The 19430-nt window shown below is 48.4% G+C and overlaps 1 protein-coding gene across 7 annotated transcripts in view; it reads left to right on the forward strand.

The window, feature by feature from the left end:
- The window catches only part of CAMTA1 (calmodulin binding transcription activator 1), a 245427-nt gene that overhangs the window by 184853 nt on the left and 41144 nt on the right, over positions 1-19430 (forward strand). For all 7 annotated transcript variants that reach the window (XM_063177088.1, XM_063177089.1, XM_063177093.1 and 4 more), the window contains 4 exons: positions 3598-3751; positions 14274-14414; positions 16052-17907; positions 19023-19149. In XM_063177088.1, coding sequence (XP_063033158.1) covers positions 3598-3751; positions 14274-14414; positions 16052-17907; positions 19023-19149 — 2278 coding nt within the window. The remainder of the gene's footprint in view (positions 1-3597; positions 3752-14273; positions 14415-16051; positions 17908-19022; positions 19150-19430) is intronic.

A 19430-nucleotide genomic window follows, 5' to 3' on the forward strand; every position in this document is an offset into this window, starting at 1 on the left:
TCTGATTTATTGACCACTTAGTGCTGATGAAGCTTCAAACAAGAGTCAGACAGATGTTGCAGTTGCATTTTTCTTCATCAAAACCAACGACTTGTTGTGTTTAACCACTTGTGGCACCATCTCCTGTGGAGGCAGGAGTGGAGGCAGTTCCTGTGCCACACTGAGGAGGCAGGAGGAGCCAAGGAGCCCTGTCCAGGTCAGGGACAGATTGCAGCACCTTCAGCTTGGGTTTGGGGGAAGCAGAGCAACTCTGCTGAGGCTGCAGGTACTGGGATGATGGGCAGAATTCCAGCAGGAATATTTCCAGAGCCATCTTCAGTCCAGTTCAGGGCTCCCCTCATTCCCCCCTGCCACCCCACTGAAGGGTTTCTGCCCTGGTGTGCCCACTCTCCTGATGCCTTTCATATATAGAAGTTATATTTGTATTTTGTTCTTTCACATCTCTCTTGCTCTCCTGGTAGGTCATCACAACTAGTGATTTGCTGCTGATTATGAGTTTTCCAAAACATATGCATGCTGTTCATTCGTGTCAAAACATTTCAGTTCACCAAGTAGATTGGCATTCATGAGATTTGTCATTCTGAGGTCAGCTTTTAGATGTAGGCAAAAGGAACAAACCTGTTTGGTTTGTGCTTGTTTTACATGCTTTTATATATAAAAAGCATAAATTTCAGTGCAGTCCACTGCTGAGGTGCACTTGCCTGTGCTGCACTGAAGGCAGGAGGTCTCACAATCCTGACCTGCTTGGTGTCAACCCAGCACTGTCAGGCTGGGAAAAATACAGTTTACCTGAGAGAAGGCAGAAGCACCTGCAGAACTGCCACATCACCCACTGCTGTGTCCTTGCTCCCTTCTCTGAAACCTCCCTGGAGCAAGAGGTGTATTTACATGAAATCTCTGAAGCATATTACTTTTTATTACTTCATCATCTAGATCACTAATGATGTTAAATTAGCTGATGGAGACTATTTGGGTGTATGGGTGATCATTTTTACTATCTGAACCTCTTCTGAGTTATGCATGAGAACTGTGATGTTTCAGACATCCCCTTTGTAGAATGAGAGGTTGTGATGATTTTCTGTGTCCTCTGTCTGGGGCAGATATGCCTGTGAAAAAGAAGGTTTTGAACACCTCACAACTGGACACAAAAGGTCCAGTTGTTTTTCTCAGAAGATGTCTTGGTTTGAAAAGACAGGTGCCTGCTGAGGAAGGCAGGAGCCTGTCTTGAAGTGGAAAATGTAAATCTCCTCTTTCTGAATTATTTTAATTTTGACCTTAAGGGGCTCTCAGGCAGAGATGTGTGAGCAGGAATAACAGTTTTTTATTAGGAAAAATAAAAATAAAAGTGCAGCAATGCAAAATAACACTGAGAGAGTCAGAACAGACCTGGTCCCCTGTGTGTCAGGGGGTGTCCCAGCCCCATCCCATGGGGGCTCAGCCCTCCTGCAGTGCCAGCTGTGGCTCTGCTGCAGCAGGGATCCTGCACAAGGGGGGAGTTTTCCTCTGCAGCTCCAGGGCTGCTGGAGATGGGCCTGGGCTCCCTCTGGCAATGCAGTGGAAAAGGCTGTGCTGGTGTCCCAACCCTCAGATTGTATCCGGGCAGGAATGCTTGGCTCCTCCCCTGGGTGGAGCATCTCCCCATGGGATGCTGGGATTGGATCAGCCATGCAGGGACACTCAGTGGCCATGGACAGCAGAGATCTCCTGCAGGGAGGATGGGTTGTGGAAGGGATAAATAAAATCTGCCCCACCTGGTTCTGACAGATGGCAATAGAACACACACCCCTGGCCACGTCCTGCATTTGCAACCCAAGGCAGAAGAATCCTGGGAATAGAAGAGCCAACAGTTTTCTTTGCTTTGGCACTTCCCAGAACCTCTCTGAAATAAATTCTTAGCTGTTCCTTACAAGGTTTCTTTGCCTTTTCCTGTGGAGTACAACTCTTTTAGCACTGGCTGCAAGAATTTGATACTGCTTTCTCACAGAATCTTCACTGAGAATCCCCTGCTTGCAGTTCTATCCATAGAGGGAGAAAATGCAAGTTCCTGCTTGCATATTTTCCTAACCTAAGGAAATTTCTCCTAAGCTCTTTTGAGCTTGTCCTCCAGATAGAGGGATGTATCTGGTTACAGAGGGGGTTACAGAGGGGCTGCTCTGCTTTTCATCTTGCTGTGCACCAGTGGCCTCCCCACTGCCAGCCCCTTCTTGGCCAGCCTGGAGGAGCTGGGAGCCATGAGCAGCCCCCCAGTCCTGGGGATGTACAGGATGCTCTCTGTATGTGCAGGGTGCACTAGAGGGGTCCTGGTCACCCCACACACCCCCTGCCCCTGCCCTGGGCTGCTCTGGGTGCAGCTCCAGCGTGCTGGGTTCAGTGCTGTGCTTTGCCCACCAGAATTCCCTCCTCAGCTCTCCTTGGTGAAGGTGTCCCTGTCCTGCTCCAGCTCTCCCCTGGTTTCATGAGCAAGTGCTCCCATCAGCACAACCTGTGCAAGTGGATGATGGGTTGTGTTCCCACTCCCCCTTGGAACAGGGCTCTAACAGCATTAATGAAACATTACAGTTTTAATCACACCATTATCCTATTTATTTTTATAAATAATTCCAAAGCAGTCATTAAAGTTTGCGAACTTAGGAGTAAATGACTTAGGGGAAAGGAATCATCTCCTCAATCTTGTTATTATCTATTGAACAATCTCCCTGGGACGCTGGTGGGGAACTGGCAGAGTTGTTGCTGCTGCTGTTAAGATGATTCATTTACTCACAGGCTGGGGACAGAGCTCAGCTCCTGCTCCAGGTGTGGTGGGACAGCGCTGCAGTGTGCCAGGGCAGGGTCTGACCCTGCAGCCCATGGGGAGAGGGGAGTGGGGTCAGTTTGGGGTCTGCTGTGGGATCAGCTGTGGGATCTGCCTGCAGAGTCAGCTGCAGGATCAGTTGTGGGATCAGCTGTGGGTTCAGCTCTGGGATCACCCTGCAGGAGCCAGCACCTATGTCCTCCTGCAGCTGTCCTGCAAGGGGCTTTTCCAGCCCCAACCCTCTGCAGTTTGCAAACACCTTCAAAAAACAAGGAATTACAACAAGGGCTTGTCTGTAAAGAGCCATGTTTGGGGTGCTCTGTTATGCTGTTTGTGAGCCTCTTCCTCTTCCCTCCTGTTTTCTATCACTGTATGGAGAGTGTGGCTGTTCCTCATCTTCTCAGGTGACTTTCTGTGTGTTCAAAAAAGACTGATGTGGACCAGAACTGATGGAAGCATTGTCTCAAACAAACAAAAGGTCCCTTAAAAAAAAGCATATTCCCTGGTGTTCATTGTCAGTGATGTTCACAGGAATGAATACTCCAGGTATTTGGTGTTGCAAGGGCTGGAAAAGAGGTTCATGCTGAACAAACCAGTGGAGCAGGAGAGTTGCAAGCCCCCCAGGATGGGGGAAGCCATGTGCAAACTGTGACCCACTCCTCTTTTAAAGAACAGCTCCTATCTTGGGGAAATCCCATACAATCTGGGCTCTGCTCATGATGCTTGCTGTCCCAGCTTTGATTAGGAAGTTAAATGCAGAGAGTGCTGGCCCCAGCAACATAACCCTTGCTGTGCTGTCCCTGCAGAACCCAGACATTGTGTTGGTGCACTACCTGAACGTGCCGGCCATCGAGGACTGCGGCAAACCCTGCGGGCCCATCCTCTGCTCCATCAACACCGACAAGAAGGAATGGGCAAAGTGGACAAAAGAGGAGCTCATCGGGCAGCTCAAACCCATGTGTGAGTATCTGGGGCTGGTTTTGCTTCTTTGCTGTGTGTTTAGAGTCTCTCACATCCTGTGAAGGAGTCATTTGTCCATCCAACTCAGCTTGTATCTGCATGCACTTTCTGTCCAATATTAAACACTCCTGGGATGCATGGTATGAGAGCTGTCCCCAAAGAGGTCTCCTCTGCACACTGGGGGAAAATTGTACCCATGTTCTTGCATGTTCTAGGGCTGTTTGTAGCCACCTGCTCACTTGCAAAGGTTCTGGCAGGTGGATTCCCCCAGGGGCACTCCCTGTTTGGGTGCTCATTGTCAGGGCACAGTGGGCTGCTGTAGCTTACAGATGGCCCCATGGAACTGAGTGTGTTGGACTGAGCATCATTTCCTAGAGTTTTGCAGCCTAAAGAGAAGGTGTGCAGAGTGACAGGGAGGTTTGCCCTCAGACAGGCAGTTCTTTGAACCCCTCTGCATCTGCCTTGGTGTGTAATATTTTTCCTTTGCATCACAGTTGTATTGTGTGTCTTCCCCTGGAGAGCACATTCCAATGTGCACACGAATATCTTTTTGCAATGAAAGAAAAATTAGACATAAAGTGAGCTTGTAACCAAGAGAAAATTAGCTGCAAAAGCCACAATAGCAAATGTGAGTCAACAGATACCAGGTCTGCTTCTGTTCCTGCCCTCTGCCCCTGCCTGGATGCTGGTGTCAAGCCCAGCCTCCTGTAATTGGAGGTCACAGCCACGGAGTGCATCCTGATGTGTGCCTGCCATCCGTGAAAGATCAGCCTTGTGCTGACCACAGCCTTGGTAATCTGAGTTTGCAGTCCTTTGTTGCATCCTGAACTCTGCAGGCCCATGTGTTCCTTATCCACACAAAGCTGGAGGGCAGAGGAGGAGAGAAAATGACACATTTGCCCCTGGGGCTGATAAACTCAGACAGAAATCCAGGATGTTGGTATAGCTGAGACTGGACAAGTGCCTTAACATTAAACAGGAAAGGAAGCAGCAGCCTGTTAAAAAATCTGCAGTGCATCAAGAAAATTATGTGAAAACTACAACGAACTCGCCGTAAATTTAATAACACTTGGCTCTTTTATGTCTCAGGAGGGAAGAGTGAAATTCTGTGCAATTATTCAGAGTATATATGCATGTACACGTCTCTTTTTATGGGTACATATCCTGGGAAACACATCCTTAGAAATGTAGCTCCAATAAAAGCTTTGTGTTCTGCTCAGACCTGGAAAACAAAGAGGACACGGATAACCCTGTTTGGGGAGCACAGAGGGGCACTGCTCGCCAAGAAGCCATCAGATTTGGTTCCAGTTTAGGGTGTGCCATGAAATTCTGGAGCCAAGCACATTAGTTTCATCACATTTTTGCATTAATCACATTCTTTCACAGACTTCACAGTTTGATTGCCTGATGTTTCCAAATTTCTCTGCCCTACAGCAGATTTGTCAATGGCTTAATCAAAGCGTTGTGCGTGGTGTGGCTGGTGCAGTGACAGTCTCACCCTTTTACCTGCTCTGTGCTGGGGTTTGTTGTGTTTTATTCCTCTGGACTTGGAAGCTCTGTGGGGGTTTTGTTGCTTATTTTGTTCTCTTGGTTGCTGTTTTCCATGAGGATTTCTCATTTAAGGCACATTAGTGATGATTACAGCCAGGGTGTGTGTGGACGCCCAAGGCCTCTGTACCTGCAGGTTCCCATTTCAGACCACTGATGTCATTCAGGATTAAGGGAGAGAAGCTGATACAGTTCTCTGGGGAGAATGCTTCCTCCTGGTCAGAGGTTGGTGGCAGTGTCCAGCTCTTGACTCACTGACAAGAGCTGGTTAAGCCCTGCTCACCTGAAGTCAGGTGTTGAAGCTGTTGACCTCTGTCAGGTATTAAAGCTTTTCTGTCAGAGTGGAGGGTAGCAGGCAGTCAGTGGTGTGGGAGCATGCAGAACTCAAAGCAATGTGGCAGATGGCTGGCAGGGTGAGCAGCATCAGTCCTGGAGTCCAAGCTGGACAAATGCATCAAACTGTTGTTCCTGAAATGCACAGAGACCCTGGCTGGGAGGATCAGGGAGCTTGTTTACATTTCTTGCATCCATAATTTGCTCAGCTCCCTTTTCCCTCCCTGCTGCATCATCCCAAAGTCATTCCAGGCTTCAGCAGCATCAGGGAGAGGCAGCAGCTCGTGGTGCCAGCCTTGTCACTGTGAGCAGAGCAGGGCACTGAGGGCTGGGTGCTGAGAGGGGAAGGACAGGTGCCTGCTCCTGAAGGACTCTGCTGAACCCAGAGAGAGCTTCTGGGCTGGCTGCAGGGCTGCTGTTTGCTCATTCTGTCACTGTGCTTATGGATAAAAACCTCACCTTTCTGGAGTGCCCATAGAGCTCTGAGAGCTTTGTGGAAAGAAAGAGCATTAACTTGTTCTAACATAGATGGTGTGTGAACTAATTAAGCGACTGAAATGAACCCATCTGAACATCCATGAAAGGTAAATGCTGCAGGTGCTCTAAGGATTTGAGGTTTTCTCAACACCTCCAGCTGAGTTGAGACTGTAAATAATTAATTAATCAGCCTGGCTTCAGCTTTCATGGCTTTGGGGTTTTAATTTGTTTGTTAACTGCCTTCACACTGCCCATGACCTCCTGATTGCCTTCTCTGGACCATCTCTGTTGGCTTCTCAGCCCTCCATTTGGCAGCCCTCAAGGCTGAAGCCTGTGAGCCTGGACGGCCCCATACACACTCCTGACCTCCCACAGGATGATTCCTTCCTCCCTGCAGGCTTGGAGAGCAGGCTCCTTGTCCCAGAGTGTCACCAGGGTCAGGGAGCCTCCACTGCTGCCAGGCTGGGATAATCCAGCTGTTGGGAGCATCCCAGCTGGGTGCCTCAAGCAAAAGGGCTGTCATATGTGTGTGTATGTGTTGCTTTGGTATAAATGCAACTTTTGGGTACATTAGTGTAAAGTTAATAGCTATAATCCTTGAAAATTCTGCAGGAATGTGGTCCGAGACACCTGTAAGTCATTTCAGGATGCCTGGTGTGAAGAATGAGCCTCAATTTGGCTTAACTTTCAATTTCCTCCCCCCTTTGTGCCCCATTACAGTCTTGCTTTGAGATTTCTCTGAATAGATTAGCAGATGTCCTTAGAGGCATCTGGTGGTAAAAGCAAATTCAGTGGCAGAATCCATCACAGCAGAATTCTGTATATAAACTCCATATGATCAGCAAATTGTGGGCCAGCTCATGTTGGGGGTTTCTCCAAATCATCCCCTTTTGGCTCTCTCATCCTTCAGCTGGCAAAGCTGACTTAAAAGCTTACAGCTGGTGCCACGTTGCAATCCTTGTTCCAGGTCCACTATAATTAAGAGCTATCTTCCTTTCAGAGGAAAAGCTTTTTGCATTTCCCTGCTGCAGAGGAACTGAGAGCTCCTGTTTGTGCTGCCTGCACAAACAGCTGGAAATTCCATGTGTGCTCATCAGCCCATGGGCAAGGGCTGCTCTAGCCTTTTTCCAGAGTCCTTAATTTTGTGTCAGTGAGGCCATCAGGCCTCCTGGAGGTGACCTCAACCTTCATCCCTGTGTTCTCATCACTGGAGAAGGCACCAAAGCCCTGTAGCTCAGAACAAAACTCAGCAGCAATTGGAATTAATGCAGTTTGGAGAACTGAGTTGTTGGGAGTTTTACTTGGGCTTGAATTTATATTTAATTTCAGTAACTCTGTTTAAGGATTGGGGTTATATTTCATCTTAAAAGATCAGTTGTACAAAAATGCTACATGGGATGAATTTCACAATTCCCCAAGGAGTTTGTTTGAGTTCCAAAGTGCCCCTCAATGGAAACTGAAGCTTGCCAGCTTAGCTCAGCTGACCACATAGAAAGCAATGTGGATTCTTTAAAAAAACATTGGGTTTAGTAATGCTGACATCCAGTTTTACTGCAATAGTCTGAGTTTTTATTAAAAAGAGAACATGATAGAAGGTGCTAGATAGGTTCTGACATCCACCCACCACCTGGACTTTGAGCACCCCTACTCACATTGTGTGTGTGGCCAGCATCAGCCTCCTGCTCATCAGCCACTGCTCAGCTTCTCATCTCCCCCAGCCCCTTCACCACTGCAGGAGTGCAGCTCATGCAGGAATGCACTTTTCCTCTCCCTCTGAGATCTGCAGTGGCATTTATGTCCCCAGGGGAAGTTTGATCCCATGCTTAATGGGCCACTCTGTGGGGAAACAGTTTCCCTTGTGGTGAGTTTCACCTACCATAGACCAAAGTCCCACTTTGCCAAAATAACAAAATTAGGAGCTGTGTTTCAGCTGGTGCCTTTCAGATGTGTTTGGAGATACCAAATGAAATAATCCCACTGAGTGCTGACAGCAGTACAGTGGGAAGCCACCATTGTCAGTAATGGAAACTTAACTGGAGGAAACCTAAACCAAATCCTTTCCTGACCCCTAAAACTTGGGTGTTAAACCAGACACAGCAATTGCTGACCCTCTGAGGAGGCTGCAGGCACACCAGCCTTTGTTTCCTGTTCTTCCTTGGTATTTTATCTCCTCTGTTGACACTTGACAGACTGGCAGTGACTGGCAGATCCATCCTGGAGCATCTGCAGAGGTGTCAGCCCAAACCTTGCTGGCAGTGGCCCCCGGAGATGTGACCTGGGGAAGGAGGAAGGGCTGGCAGCCTCGGGAAAGGATCAAAACTCTCTCTGGGGAATTTTTTCCCCCAAATACGCTAAGCAAGATTTTTGCTAAAACCAAAAACAAACAAACCTGAAGTGGAGAAAAAAAAATTTAAAAATAACAGTAGAGAAATGGGAGAAATGGGGAGGCCTTGCCAGGCTTGGTGAGTGTCTGGGGCCCCAGGCCATGTGGTCCCTCTCCCGGTGCTGATCCCGGCCCTGATCCCAGTCTGGGTCCCAGTCCTGGTGCTGATCCCAGCCCTTATCCCAGTGCCGATCCCGGTTCCGGTCCTGGTGCTGATCCCAGGCTTTATCCCGGTACCAGTCCTGCTCCCGGTGCTGATCCCGGCCCTGATCCCAGTCCCAATCCCAGTCCCAGTCCCAGTGCTGATCCTGGCCCTTATCCCAGTCCCGGTCCCAGTGCTGATCCCGACCCTTATCCCGGTCCCGGTGCTGATCCCTCCCGGCCCTTATCCCAGTCCCAGTCCCGTTGCTGATCCCGGCCCTGATCCCAGTCCCAGTCCCAGTGCTGATCCCGGCCTTTATCCTGGTCCCGGTACTGATCCCCATCCCGGTCCCGGCCCTTATCCCGGTCCCGGTGCTGATCCCGGCCCTGATCCCAGTCTGGGTCCCAGTCCTGGTGCTGATCCCAGCCCTTATCCCAGTGCTGATCCCGGTTCCGGTCCTGGTGCTGATGCCGGGCTTTATCCCGGTACCAGTCCTGCTCCCAGGGCTGATCCTGGCCCTGATCCCAGTCCCGGTGCCAGTGCTGATCCCGACCCTTATCCCGGTCCCGGTGCTGATCCCAATCCCGGTACTGATCCCCATCCCGGTCCCGTCCCTTATCCCGGTCCCGGTGCTGATCCCGATCCTGGTACTGATCCCAGCCCTTATCCCAGTCCCAGTCCCAGTGCTGATCCCGGCCTTTATCCCGGTCCCGGTACTGATCCCCATCCCAGTCCCGGCCCTTATCCCGGTCCCGGTGCTGATCCCGGCCCTGATCCCAGTCCCATTCCCGGTCCCGGTGCTGATCCCGGCCCTGATCCCAGTCCCATTCCCGGTCCCGGTGCTGATCCCGGCCCTGATCCCAGTCCCATTCCCGGTCCCATTCCCGGTCCCGGTCCCGTTCCTTATCCGCTGGCGCCACCTGGCGGCCGCCGGGCGCCGCTCCCGCCGCTCCTGGCAGCAGCAGCCGGGGAAGGAGGAGGAGGAGGGGGAGGATGGTGATGGTGCCCTTGAGCCGCAGCCGGAGGAGGGCGAGGACCACACAGGACAAGCGGGAGAAGCCGCTGCCGCTCTGCTCCTCCGTGTGCGAGCAGCCCCGGATTTAACGCGGCTGTAACGGGGCGGGAGGGCTGCGCCGAGTGCCTTTGGAAGAACCGTGTTTTGTCCTGCTGGAGGGGTCCAGGGGATGCTGGCCAGCTCATCTGTCCAGCCCCTGGGAGCATCCCGCTGCATCTGGGTAAACCTCCAAGGAAAAGTGTTGTTTTGGAAGGCAGACATCTCTGTAAAGAGCAGCTCTGAGCAAAACGCCCCTGCGAGTCCGTGCAGGACATCAGCATGCAGGGGGTGTCACTGCTGTCCCCAGCACTGAGGCTCAGGTAAACCCGTCCTTCACAACCAGTAACGAGTGGAAATGGAAGGCTGGAAAATCAAAGCTAAGCTGTGTGTGGGCGTCTGAGTGCGAAAGGATAAATCTAATGGAAATATCCTTCAGCCAAACTGAGAAATCAGAGCAAGGCCTTTACTTCTGTCAAGAGGAAGGCAGTGGGAATGGAAGGGACAAGGCTGCCATTTCCAATTGACCATTGCCATGGAAACACCTCTCAGGGACAGCACTTGTGGAGCGGGATGTGGACAGCAAGGCGGGAATGGATCCTGGACAAAGGGCCTGCTCACGCTCCCAGCAGCACTTTGGGGATTTTTACAGCACTTTGTGTGGGTCAGGAGGGGCTGAGGGCAGGACTGACAGCAGGGTTTGCAGCAGGCTCTTAAGGCAGAGGCAAACAGAAACCTGACCTTGATGATTCTACATATTCCAGCTCTATCAGTCTATCCAACTTAGCAGTTTCATGAGGGAGATCTCATTGTTGGTACTCAGGTACCAAAAGATTTACCAAACTGGGGCAGAGGAGCCACATGGAGGGTACAGGGAATGGCTTTATGATGTACTGTACATGTACAGGTATGTGTGAGCTGTGTTCTGAGGGGTGGTATGGAAAAGCAAGGTGTTTGGAATAAAACCAGGAAGAGTAAAATGCTTGAAGTGGCAAAGAGCAATGTCTAAGAACATTCAGAAAGGGTGAAAGGATCAGATTTAAATATGGGAGGGTATTTTAAGGACAAGTTTTGGTTAGGGTAGAGAAACCACAGGGAGGGCAAGAGGGAAACAGTTGTTGATGGTGTTTAGAGTGATGATGAGACAGTGAGGTAGAGTTCAGGTGATGGGAAGGAGGAAGATATCTGCGGGACAGCAGGACTGCAGGCATGGAAATTGTGGAGGACTGAGTACCAGGAGCAGCAGGAGGAGGCAGAAATAGCCAAGGTGGTGTAAGAAACTTGGACACTCATATGTTTCTGTGTGCAAGTGTCCCTTGGATTCTGAGCAGCCTTTTTGTTGGTAATTCAGATCATCTTTCATTCCTTTGCTCATGGTGGTCAAACTCCTGGCAGTGCTAATGAACAGGAGCGGCTGGGCACTATCACAAGGTCATTTTTATTGCCTGTTCTTCAAAAAGGAAGAAAGAGAAGAAAGGTGAGAGCCCAGGTTTGTAAAAAGAGGTTGCAGCAGCATTAGCACTGTGAGTTGTGGACGTTCCCCCAGCCCCAGTGCTCTCCTTTGAGCCCCCAGTGCAGCACCAGTAACTCTGCCTGGCTGCACTGTGCTGCAGGCTCTGTGCAGAGCGTGTGTGCCAGCAGGAATGTGTTGCTGCTGTAATGCAGCAGCTTTTAGACCCCTCCATGCTATCACTGAAAAGGAAAGTGTTGAAGCAGTTCACAGCTTTCATTTTAAATTATCAAGAAATGCAGCAGAAGTCTGAACAGGAATCCGGATTAAAGTCCTTTCCAGAATTTCTGCTAAGCTTCAGACTTTTTTTTTCCCAGTCTTTTGTGTTCCTATATTATGGCTATATTTAATCAAACATAGTTCTACAGTGGTTTCACTTCTTGAACCACTAAGAAGCAGGAAGAGTCTGTGTGTATGCTTTTTATTAGCCTTCCTTTCATAATGCACTTTCTTCCCTATAGAAATCTCCTTTCCTGCTGATTCATTATGTGTCAGGAAGCCAAGCGTGACATGTTAAAAGCCATCTTGATAGTGTTTGGTATTCAGTACTAACAATTCACCAGGCGCAGGAGTCTTTCTTTAAAAGAGGGAGGAAGAAAATCTGCATATTGGATGTGCCAAGATAGTGGATAATTTGCATTAAGCATCCAGACATTCTTTTTTTGCAATCTGTCACCCTTCACTGGCTTTTTATTTTATAACCTTCATAGCATATGGGGAACATAAGTACCAAAAAAAAAGTGGCACCACGTGGACAGAAGCTGGAGCCCTTTAGGATCAGCTGGAGCAAGGCTAGAGAAGGACTTTTCCTCAGCAGCAATTGATCCTCAATGGGACTTTGCTGTGCTGGAAGGACCTGAAAATAACAGGCATGGTTGTCTAAGTACCCAGCTCTAAAGCTGTCCATTATGCCTTAGCTCCTAGCTCACAGCTTGATTCAGACTTAAGAACCATCATCATGAATACACAAACCCTGAGCCACGATTCACTTCCCAAAGTTGCCCCCTTGATGCTCTGCTCATCCCAGGATTTAGCAGTGCTGCCATCCTGCTGTAAAACACTTTCTGTACCCAGACACCAGTTCACTTCTTTAGCAAAAAACATTTCTGAAGTAACCAGAAATTACCTAATGCAAAGTTACTGAATAATAACTGCAGCTCAGTAACTTTGTGTTGTATAGCTGTAAACATCCAAAATACTTGACTGCATTCTGTTCTCATTGACAATGTATTTTTTGTAAAATTGCTATTTGAACATCACTCATTAGACATAATATCACTGGTGACAGAACAATGTATCTTAAATAATAAAATGAATGTGAGCAGAGGTAGTGAAGTGGCAAGCACGTCTAACTTAGATGTCATAACAGAGACTGAGTGTTAAGAGGAAATCCAAAACTGTGAATATACTGGGAAGCAAAATCTGTTGGGTATAATAACAATAAATGTGGTCATCAAACAAACATAGAGGGACTTATTACAAAACTATCTGCAGCACTTTAAATAGTGATATGGGGAGGAATACTTGTAAACCTGATTTACAGTATTGCTGCAGGTTATCCAGCCTGGCCAATAGCAATGTGAATTCTGCAGTGTAAAACTAGACCAAGATGTTAGGCAAAATGACATTAGTGGGTGAGGAGGCAATAGAGCAACAGGTAACAAAAAAGCAATAAAACTGCTTCACAGAGCAGATCCAGGAGCTCTGTCCCACCAGCTGTGTGTGACACACTCAGTGAGCAGCATCAGAGAGAAGAACAGAAGACTGTTCACAGGATATGCTGCCCCTGTGACCACTGGATGTCACAAACATCCCTTCATTTGCTCTGATCTCTTACACGATGCTGCTTTTGGCTTTGCCCCAGCCTTTGGCTGTACAGGAGCACCAGCCCAAGCTGCTGCTGCCAGGATTTCCCCCCTCACATCAGGGACCTTCACCACACAGGGATCTGGGGCTTTACTACAAAGCCTGAGTCCATGGGACTTTCAGCTTTGATTTTGTGTGTTCTGGTTTAAGGATTTTAGAACACAACATGCAAGGAATATGCCTTGACAGACTATGGCAAAGACTCTCTGAAAGGAGCTGCCAGACATGAGGACACCTTGGAAATTATGTTGTCACTTATCAGCACTTTCCAAAATCTGCACATGAGCTGTGGTGCATTTAAAGGATAAATAAATAATATGCACATATAAATTGCTCAGAGAGACATTAACAGAGACAGAAGATGCTTTGAGTCAGTTATTATGGATAAAATATTTTATAAGTGCCATTTCCATTGTGAGTCAGGTTGCAAATATCACTATTATAGGAAATTCTGCAACTAAAATATTCTGAGAGGGAATCTTTATTCAAGTCACGTATCTGTATGCAGTCTGGCATTTTTATTTAAACAGCTAACAGGCCCAGAGAGTTCCTAAGGAAAGAGCTTCACTTTGCAACCTGTTCTGTAACATCACCCACCTGTCCATTCTCCCAAATTACTAAAAGGTCATCCAAGTCTGAGGAGGAGCTCACACAGTGTCTGTTAGTCACTCCCAAAAAAATGAGTCAGCCTTCACTGCTGCCATTGGGCTCTGACAATGAAGACCTGGCAGAAGGTTTGCCTTTGCTGTTACTCTGGTGTATTTTTGGCTGCTGATCTTACTATAAAGCTGATTTTGTTTTCACATTAGACAGAAAAAGATTCCAAAAGGCTCCTAGGAATTACACTGCTTCACTTCAATGGAACCAAGTCCTTTGTTGGTTTTGGGTTTTCAGTGAAGGTTGCTGGCACTACAGAGAGTCATTGCAGGTGCAGAGTCCCTGTTAGCAGCAGACTGAAACAGAGCCAGGTACTCTGCTGAGGAGTTTTCTCTCTTTGTATTCCTGATTCAGGAATTGCCTTTGGAAGCCTGATGATACCAAGGAGCAGAGAACAGTAAGCCAGTAACCATTACTGTTGCTTTTTATAGGTCTCCTTTCAGTTCTGACAGAAAGCAGCAGGAATGGATTTTTACTGGTAATTTGGAGCGGCTTTTGATGGTTTTGGCATGATTTTGCAGTTTCTGATGGGAAATGTTACTGTTCTCTTTGCAGTTCATGGCATCAAGTGGACATGCAGCAATGGCAACAGCAGTTCAGGGTTCTCAGTGGAGCAGCTCGTGCAGCAGATCCTCGACAGCCACCAGACCAAGCCCCAGCCTCGGACACACAACTGTCTGTGCACTGGTACCTTGGGTGAGTACTCAGGAGGGCACACACTGACTCAGCTTCATCCACTCTGGGAGCAAGGTTTTTAGTGCTGAGGTGATAAAAATGCTGTCTCATGAAACACTGGGACACAGTGAACTCAAGAGTTGACAGGAGAAGTCTCCAGCATAACAAGATGCAGCTGGAACTTCTGGGGGAAATGTCAGTGCTTTCTAATAAATGCAGTCCATACATGAGCTGCTCAAAAAGGTATATTCTCTTCCACGTGTGAAATTCTGTTACCAAAGCCTTAAAAATATAATGTTCCTCCAGCTTCACCCTCTGAATTCCTTGCCCTGCAGCTCACTTTTTTGGAGAAGTGCTCAGGTGATAACTGCAAGGTATCACTGAGATAAGGCAGGTTCTTATTTAGGTATCATGAAAATACAGATCTCTTTCTTGTTAAAGGAGATGACCTTGTTTTGGATGACACTACAGCAGCATCCTTAGTGTTAGCATTTCCCACAGACAGTGGAAAGCTCAGTGATTCACTTCCCAACTCATCTGCTAGAGAGCTGCTCCTTTCTAGCACTTTGGTCAAATAAAGTATATGACACATTAACTAGTCTTTAGCAAAGCTTATAAAGGAAAGTTGTCATTGCTTCAAAGGGTTATTTTTTTCTTCTTTTCTTGAGCAGTTGCATTATACAATCAAGGCTTAAATAGGAATGATGACCTCTGGAATACCTGAGTTTGGATTAAAATTCACCCCTTAAGGCTCAGCATTTGATCCAGGCTTGCAAATCTGAACATGAATCCTTTTATTCTTCCCTTTGATGTTTTATCTTGTGCTAAGTCTGCTCGGTGCTTTTTAACACAACAGCATTGCTTTGTTTTGTAACTGGCTTGCACATTGACACACACATTCCCAATCCCTTACTGTCATCCACAAATACAGCAGCATGAAAGTCTTTCCCTTGTTCCTGTTCATTTCTATACCTAGGAGAATAGAGAGATTTAATATTGTATTTAGTCTCAAAAGCACTGTCTTGAACTACTTTAAGTGACCTCATTCAAATCTTGAACACATAATAGAGATGTTCCTCTTCAAGGGCAAGCAACAAAAGATTCAGCAAATTGTGGTGGCTACAAAGATGTTTTATGTTGCCCAGAAGATGGCATTTATAATTGTAGCCATGAGCTATAGTGAGGAGGCTTCTTCCCCCCCTTCAGTCATTCTGCAGTTCTGTAATTAATGTTCTTACCTCATTCTAGGGGAAATTAATCAATTAAGGAAAGAAACATCAAAAATTCATGGGCTGCTGTTCTTTGAACAGCAAAAGCAGTCCCTGCACCAGAGTTTGTGACTAAGGTGCCTTTGTGGACAGAATTGTTTACTTCATCCTGCCTGATTACAAGGTGATTCCATTATTCTCAGGAATGCAGGTGATGTTACCATTACAGGCCAGTAAGGTGCTGGCTGGTTTAATTCATGGAGGATTTTCTTTGGCTGGTTTAATTAATGTAGTATTTTCTTTGGTGGCCCTTGCTTGAACATTTTTCAGCAGCTCCAGTGCTGACTGTGTGCTCTGTGTGCACATGTATGCACAAGCACGAGATACACAACTTGCATTGTGCTAATTTTGTATTTACTGAACAGCAAATCCTGTTGTTTTCTGGCACAGGGGCAGGAAGCAGTGTGCATCACAAGTGTAACAGTGCCAAACACCGCATCATATCACCAAAGGTTGAACCAAGGACAGGTGGGTACAGCACTCATTCAGAGGTACAAAATAACGATGTCTCTGAAGGCAAGAACGAGCACAGCCATGGCAAGGCCTCCAGCCGAGAGAAGAGGAATGGAAAAGTGGCAAAACCAGTGTTGCTCCATCAAAACAGCACTGAGGTTTCTTCCACCAACCAGGTGGAGGTCCCTGACACAACCCAGAATTCTCCTGTGTCCATCAGCAGTGGGTTAAACAGCGACCCAGATATGGCAGATAGCCCAGCTGTCACTGGTGTGTCCAGCATGGCTGTAGCTTCAGTTATGGGAAGTTTGTCACAAAGTGCCACCGTATTTATGTCAGAAGTCACCAGTGAAGCTGTGTACACGATGTCACCCACATCTGGCCCAAATCAGCACCTTCTGTCCTCAGATGCAGCTGCACAAGGACTGGTACTTGCTGTGAGTTCGGATGGACACAAGTTTGCTTTTCCAACAACTGGCAGTTCAGAGAGCTTGTCGATGCTACCCAGCACTGTCTCTGAGGAACTTGTGCTCTCCACAACTTTAGAAGGAAATAGGAAAATTCCAGAAACCACCATGAATTTTGACCCAGACTGTTTTCTTAACAATCCCAAGCAAGGGCAGACTTATGGTGGAGGAGGTATGAAAAGTGACAGCATCAATACCAACATAAGGCAGTCACCCACAACAGAACGTAGCTTCAACTTCAATACAACCCTCACGAAAGAAATTAAAACTGAGGACACATCTTTCGAACAACAGATGTCCAAAGAAGCATTTTCCTCCACTTCTGCATCTAACACTCTCACACTCAGTACTGGTTCAGGTTTACTTCCATCTGGAGGAGGTCTGAGCCCAAGTACCACCCTGGAGCAGATGGACTTCAGTGCCATTGACTCCAACAAGGACTATTCTTCCAGCTTCAATCAGACCGTCCAGAGCCCTCACGTCCATCAGACCCCTTCCCCCAGCTTCTTTCTGCAGGATGCCAGCAAACCTCTTCCCCTCGAACAAAACACTCACAACAATTTGAATGACACAGGTAGCTCATTTGTGAACACGTTAGGAATCTCCAATGTGAAAACAGAGTCCTCGTCCCAAACCACGTCCAACTGTAACGGCACAGTGGAAACCAGAATAGAGTCCACCTCTTCTCTCCAGCTCATGCAGTTCCAAGCAAACTTCCAGGCTATGACTGCAGAAGCTGAAGTTCCCATGGAGACCTCCCAGCAGGCAGAAGGAAATGAAAATCTACTTAAATCAGGGGATCTTCAAGCCTGCAACACAGAACACTACTTGCAGCCTGAGGCCAACGGGGGTATCAGGAATGGAAACAACCTCCCTATTCTCCAAGGAAACATGGTACAAGGACTCTATCCCGTGGCCCATCCTAGCTTAAATAACTCCTCCAACATGGAGCTTAACTTAGACCACTTTGACATCTCCTTCAGCAACCAGTTTTCTGATCTAATTAACGATTTCATATCAGTAGAAGGTGGGAGCAACGCTCTGTACGGACACCAGCTGGTGTCAGGCGACAGTGCTGGACTGTCTCAGCCTGAGGACAGCAACAGAGCCACGTACAACCAGGCCGAGATGTGCATTCCCTGCTGCAGCCCCCAGCAAGCCAACATGCAGCTGAGCAGCTCGGAGAACGGAGCCAGCACCATGGCATACATGCACGTGGCTGAGGTGGTCTCGGCAGCTGCAGCACAAGGCACTTTGGGGCTGCTGCAGCAGAGCGGCCGCTTGTTCATGGTGACAGATTATTCACCAGAGTGGTCTTACCCTGAGGTAAGTCCAGGGATTTTACTCACTTGTGTTTACTGCTTTATCTTTGCTTTGGTGATATGGGAAGTGTTTTGTTAAAGCTTTGAAAAGGGCTTTAAAATATTTCTCTCCCAAGTCAGAGCATTCAAGGCTGCTTGCATGTTTTAATTAAGCACTTCATTATCCTGACAGGGCCCTTTCTTCACTTAGGAAGCATCTGAACAGAAAGGTATTGTTTCATTGAAAGCCAAGTCTTCCCCACATGATGGCTTCATGCTACCTAGGCCCAGTAGAGCTGTTTCTTTCATTTGTCACTGATGCTCCCAGGAGAATAATTCAAGGCCTGCACAGCCTTAATGAGTTCAGCATTTCCCTCCACCTCACTGACTTCCAAAATCAGTCACATGCCCCATAAGCTGAAAACGGCAGCAGCACAGACCTTGCTGCTGTGAAGAAATGTGTGAGGAAAGAGACTGTTTGAGCCACTAATGGGAAGAGAAGGTTATTTTGTAATTAAAAAAAAAAAAAAAGAGAGGTTGTGGGGGGGTGTTGTTTTCCTAGGCCCGGCCTTGGAGCACTGTTGTGTCTGTACGGGGGTGTGCAGTAACTGCTCCGGGCCGGTCTCCCGGTTCCGAGGGGATGCGGCCTGGACACTCCCGGCCTTCGCCGAGCGGCTGCCGGCGGGGCGAGCTCGGCAGGCCTGGGCCGGTACCGGGAAGGGCCGCACCGGGCTGACAGCGGCACCGGGCGGGGAGCGGCGCCGGGCTGAGGCAGCATCGGGCTGAGAGCGGAGCAGGGAGCGGCACGGGGCTGGAGAGGCACCGGGCTGAGAGCGGCACCGGGCTGGGGTAGCACTGGGCTGAGGCGGCACCGGGCTGAGAGCAGCACCAGCTGGGGCGGCACCGGGCGGCCCCGTGTCCCCGGCCTGTCGTTCCCGTTCCCCCGGGCTGTCTCTCCCGTTCCCCCGGCCTGTCGTTCCCGTGCCCCCGGGCCGTCGCTCCCGTTCCCGGCCGTGTCGCTGCCGCCGGCGGCCGCCCGAGGGCAGCACGGCCCCGGGAAGGGCGGCGGGCGCGTCCGTCCGCGCTCTCCCGCCCCGGCCTCTCCTGTCACGCTCGGGTCTCTCCCTTTTTTCCTCGCAGGGAGGAGTGAAAGTCCTGATTACCGGCCCGTGGCAGGAAGCCAGCAATAATTACAGCTGTCTGTTTGATCAGATCTCAGTGCCTGCATCTTTAATTCAGCCAGGGGTACTGCGCTGCTACTGCCCAGGTAAGGAGCACGGCTCTCCTACGTCTGGCGATTTCTGAGTATCATCGTGTCACATACATGTACAAAAGTGCACTGGCATCCAGAAGATTTTCCTCTTTTTTTGACCAGTTTAGTGTGAGAACAGCAATTTGGCATTTTGATACATCACAACAGATCACGACAAATGCTATTTAGAATCTCTGAATTAACTTTAAAATAGTTATTGGAAGTAATTTTAAATAATTCTAAGCATTTCTTTTGTTTTGAAAGAGCAGATTAAAGAGTAGCTGTTACTCACTGCT

Source organism: Melospiza melodia, chromosome 26, assembly GCF_035770615.1.
Source record: "Melospiza melodia melodia isolate bMelMel2 chromosome 26, bMelMel2.pri, whole genome shotgun sequence".
NCBI classification, from domain to species: Eukaryota; Metazoa; Chordata; class Aves; order Passeriformes; family Passerellidae; genus Melospiza; species Melospiza melodia.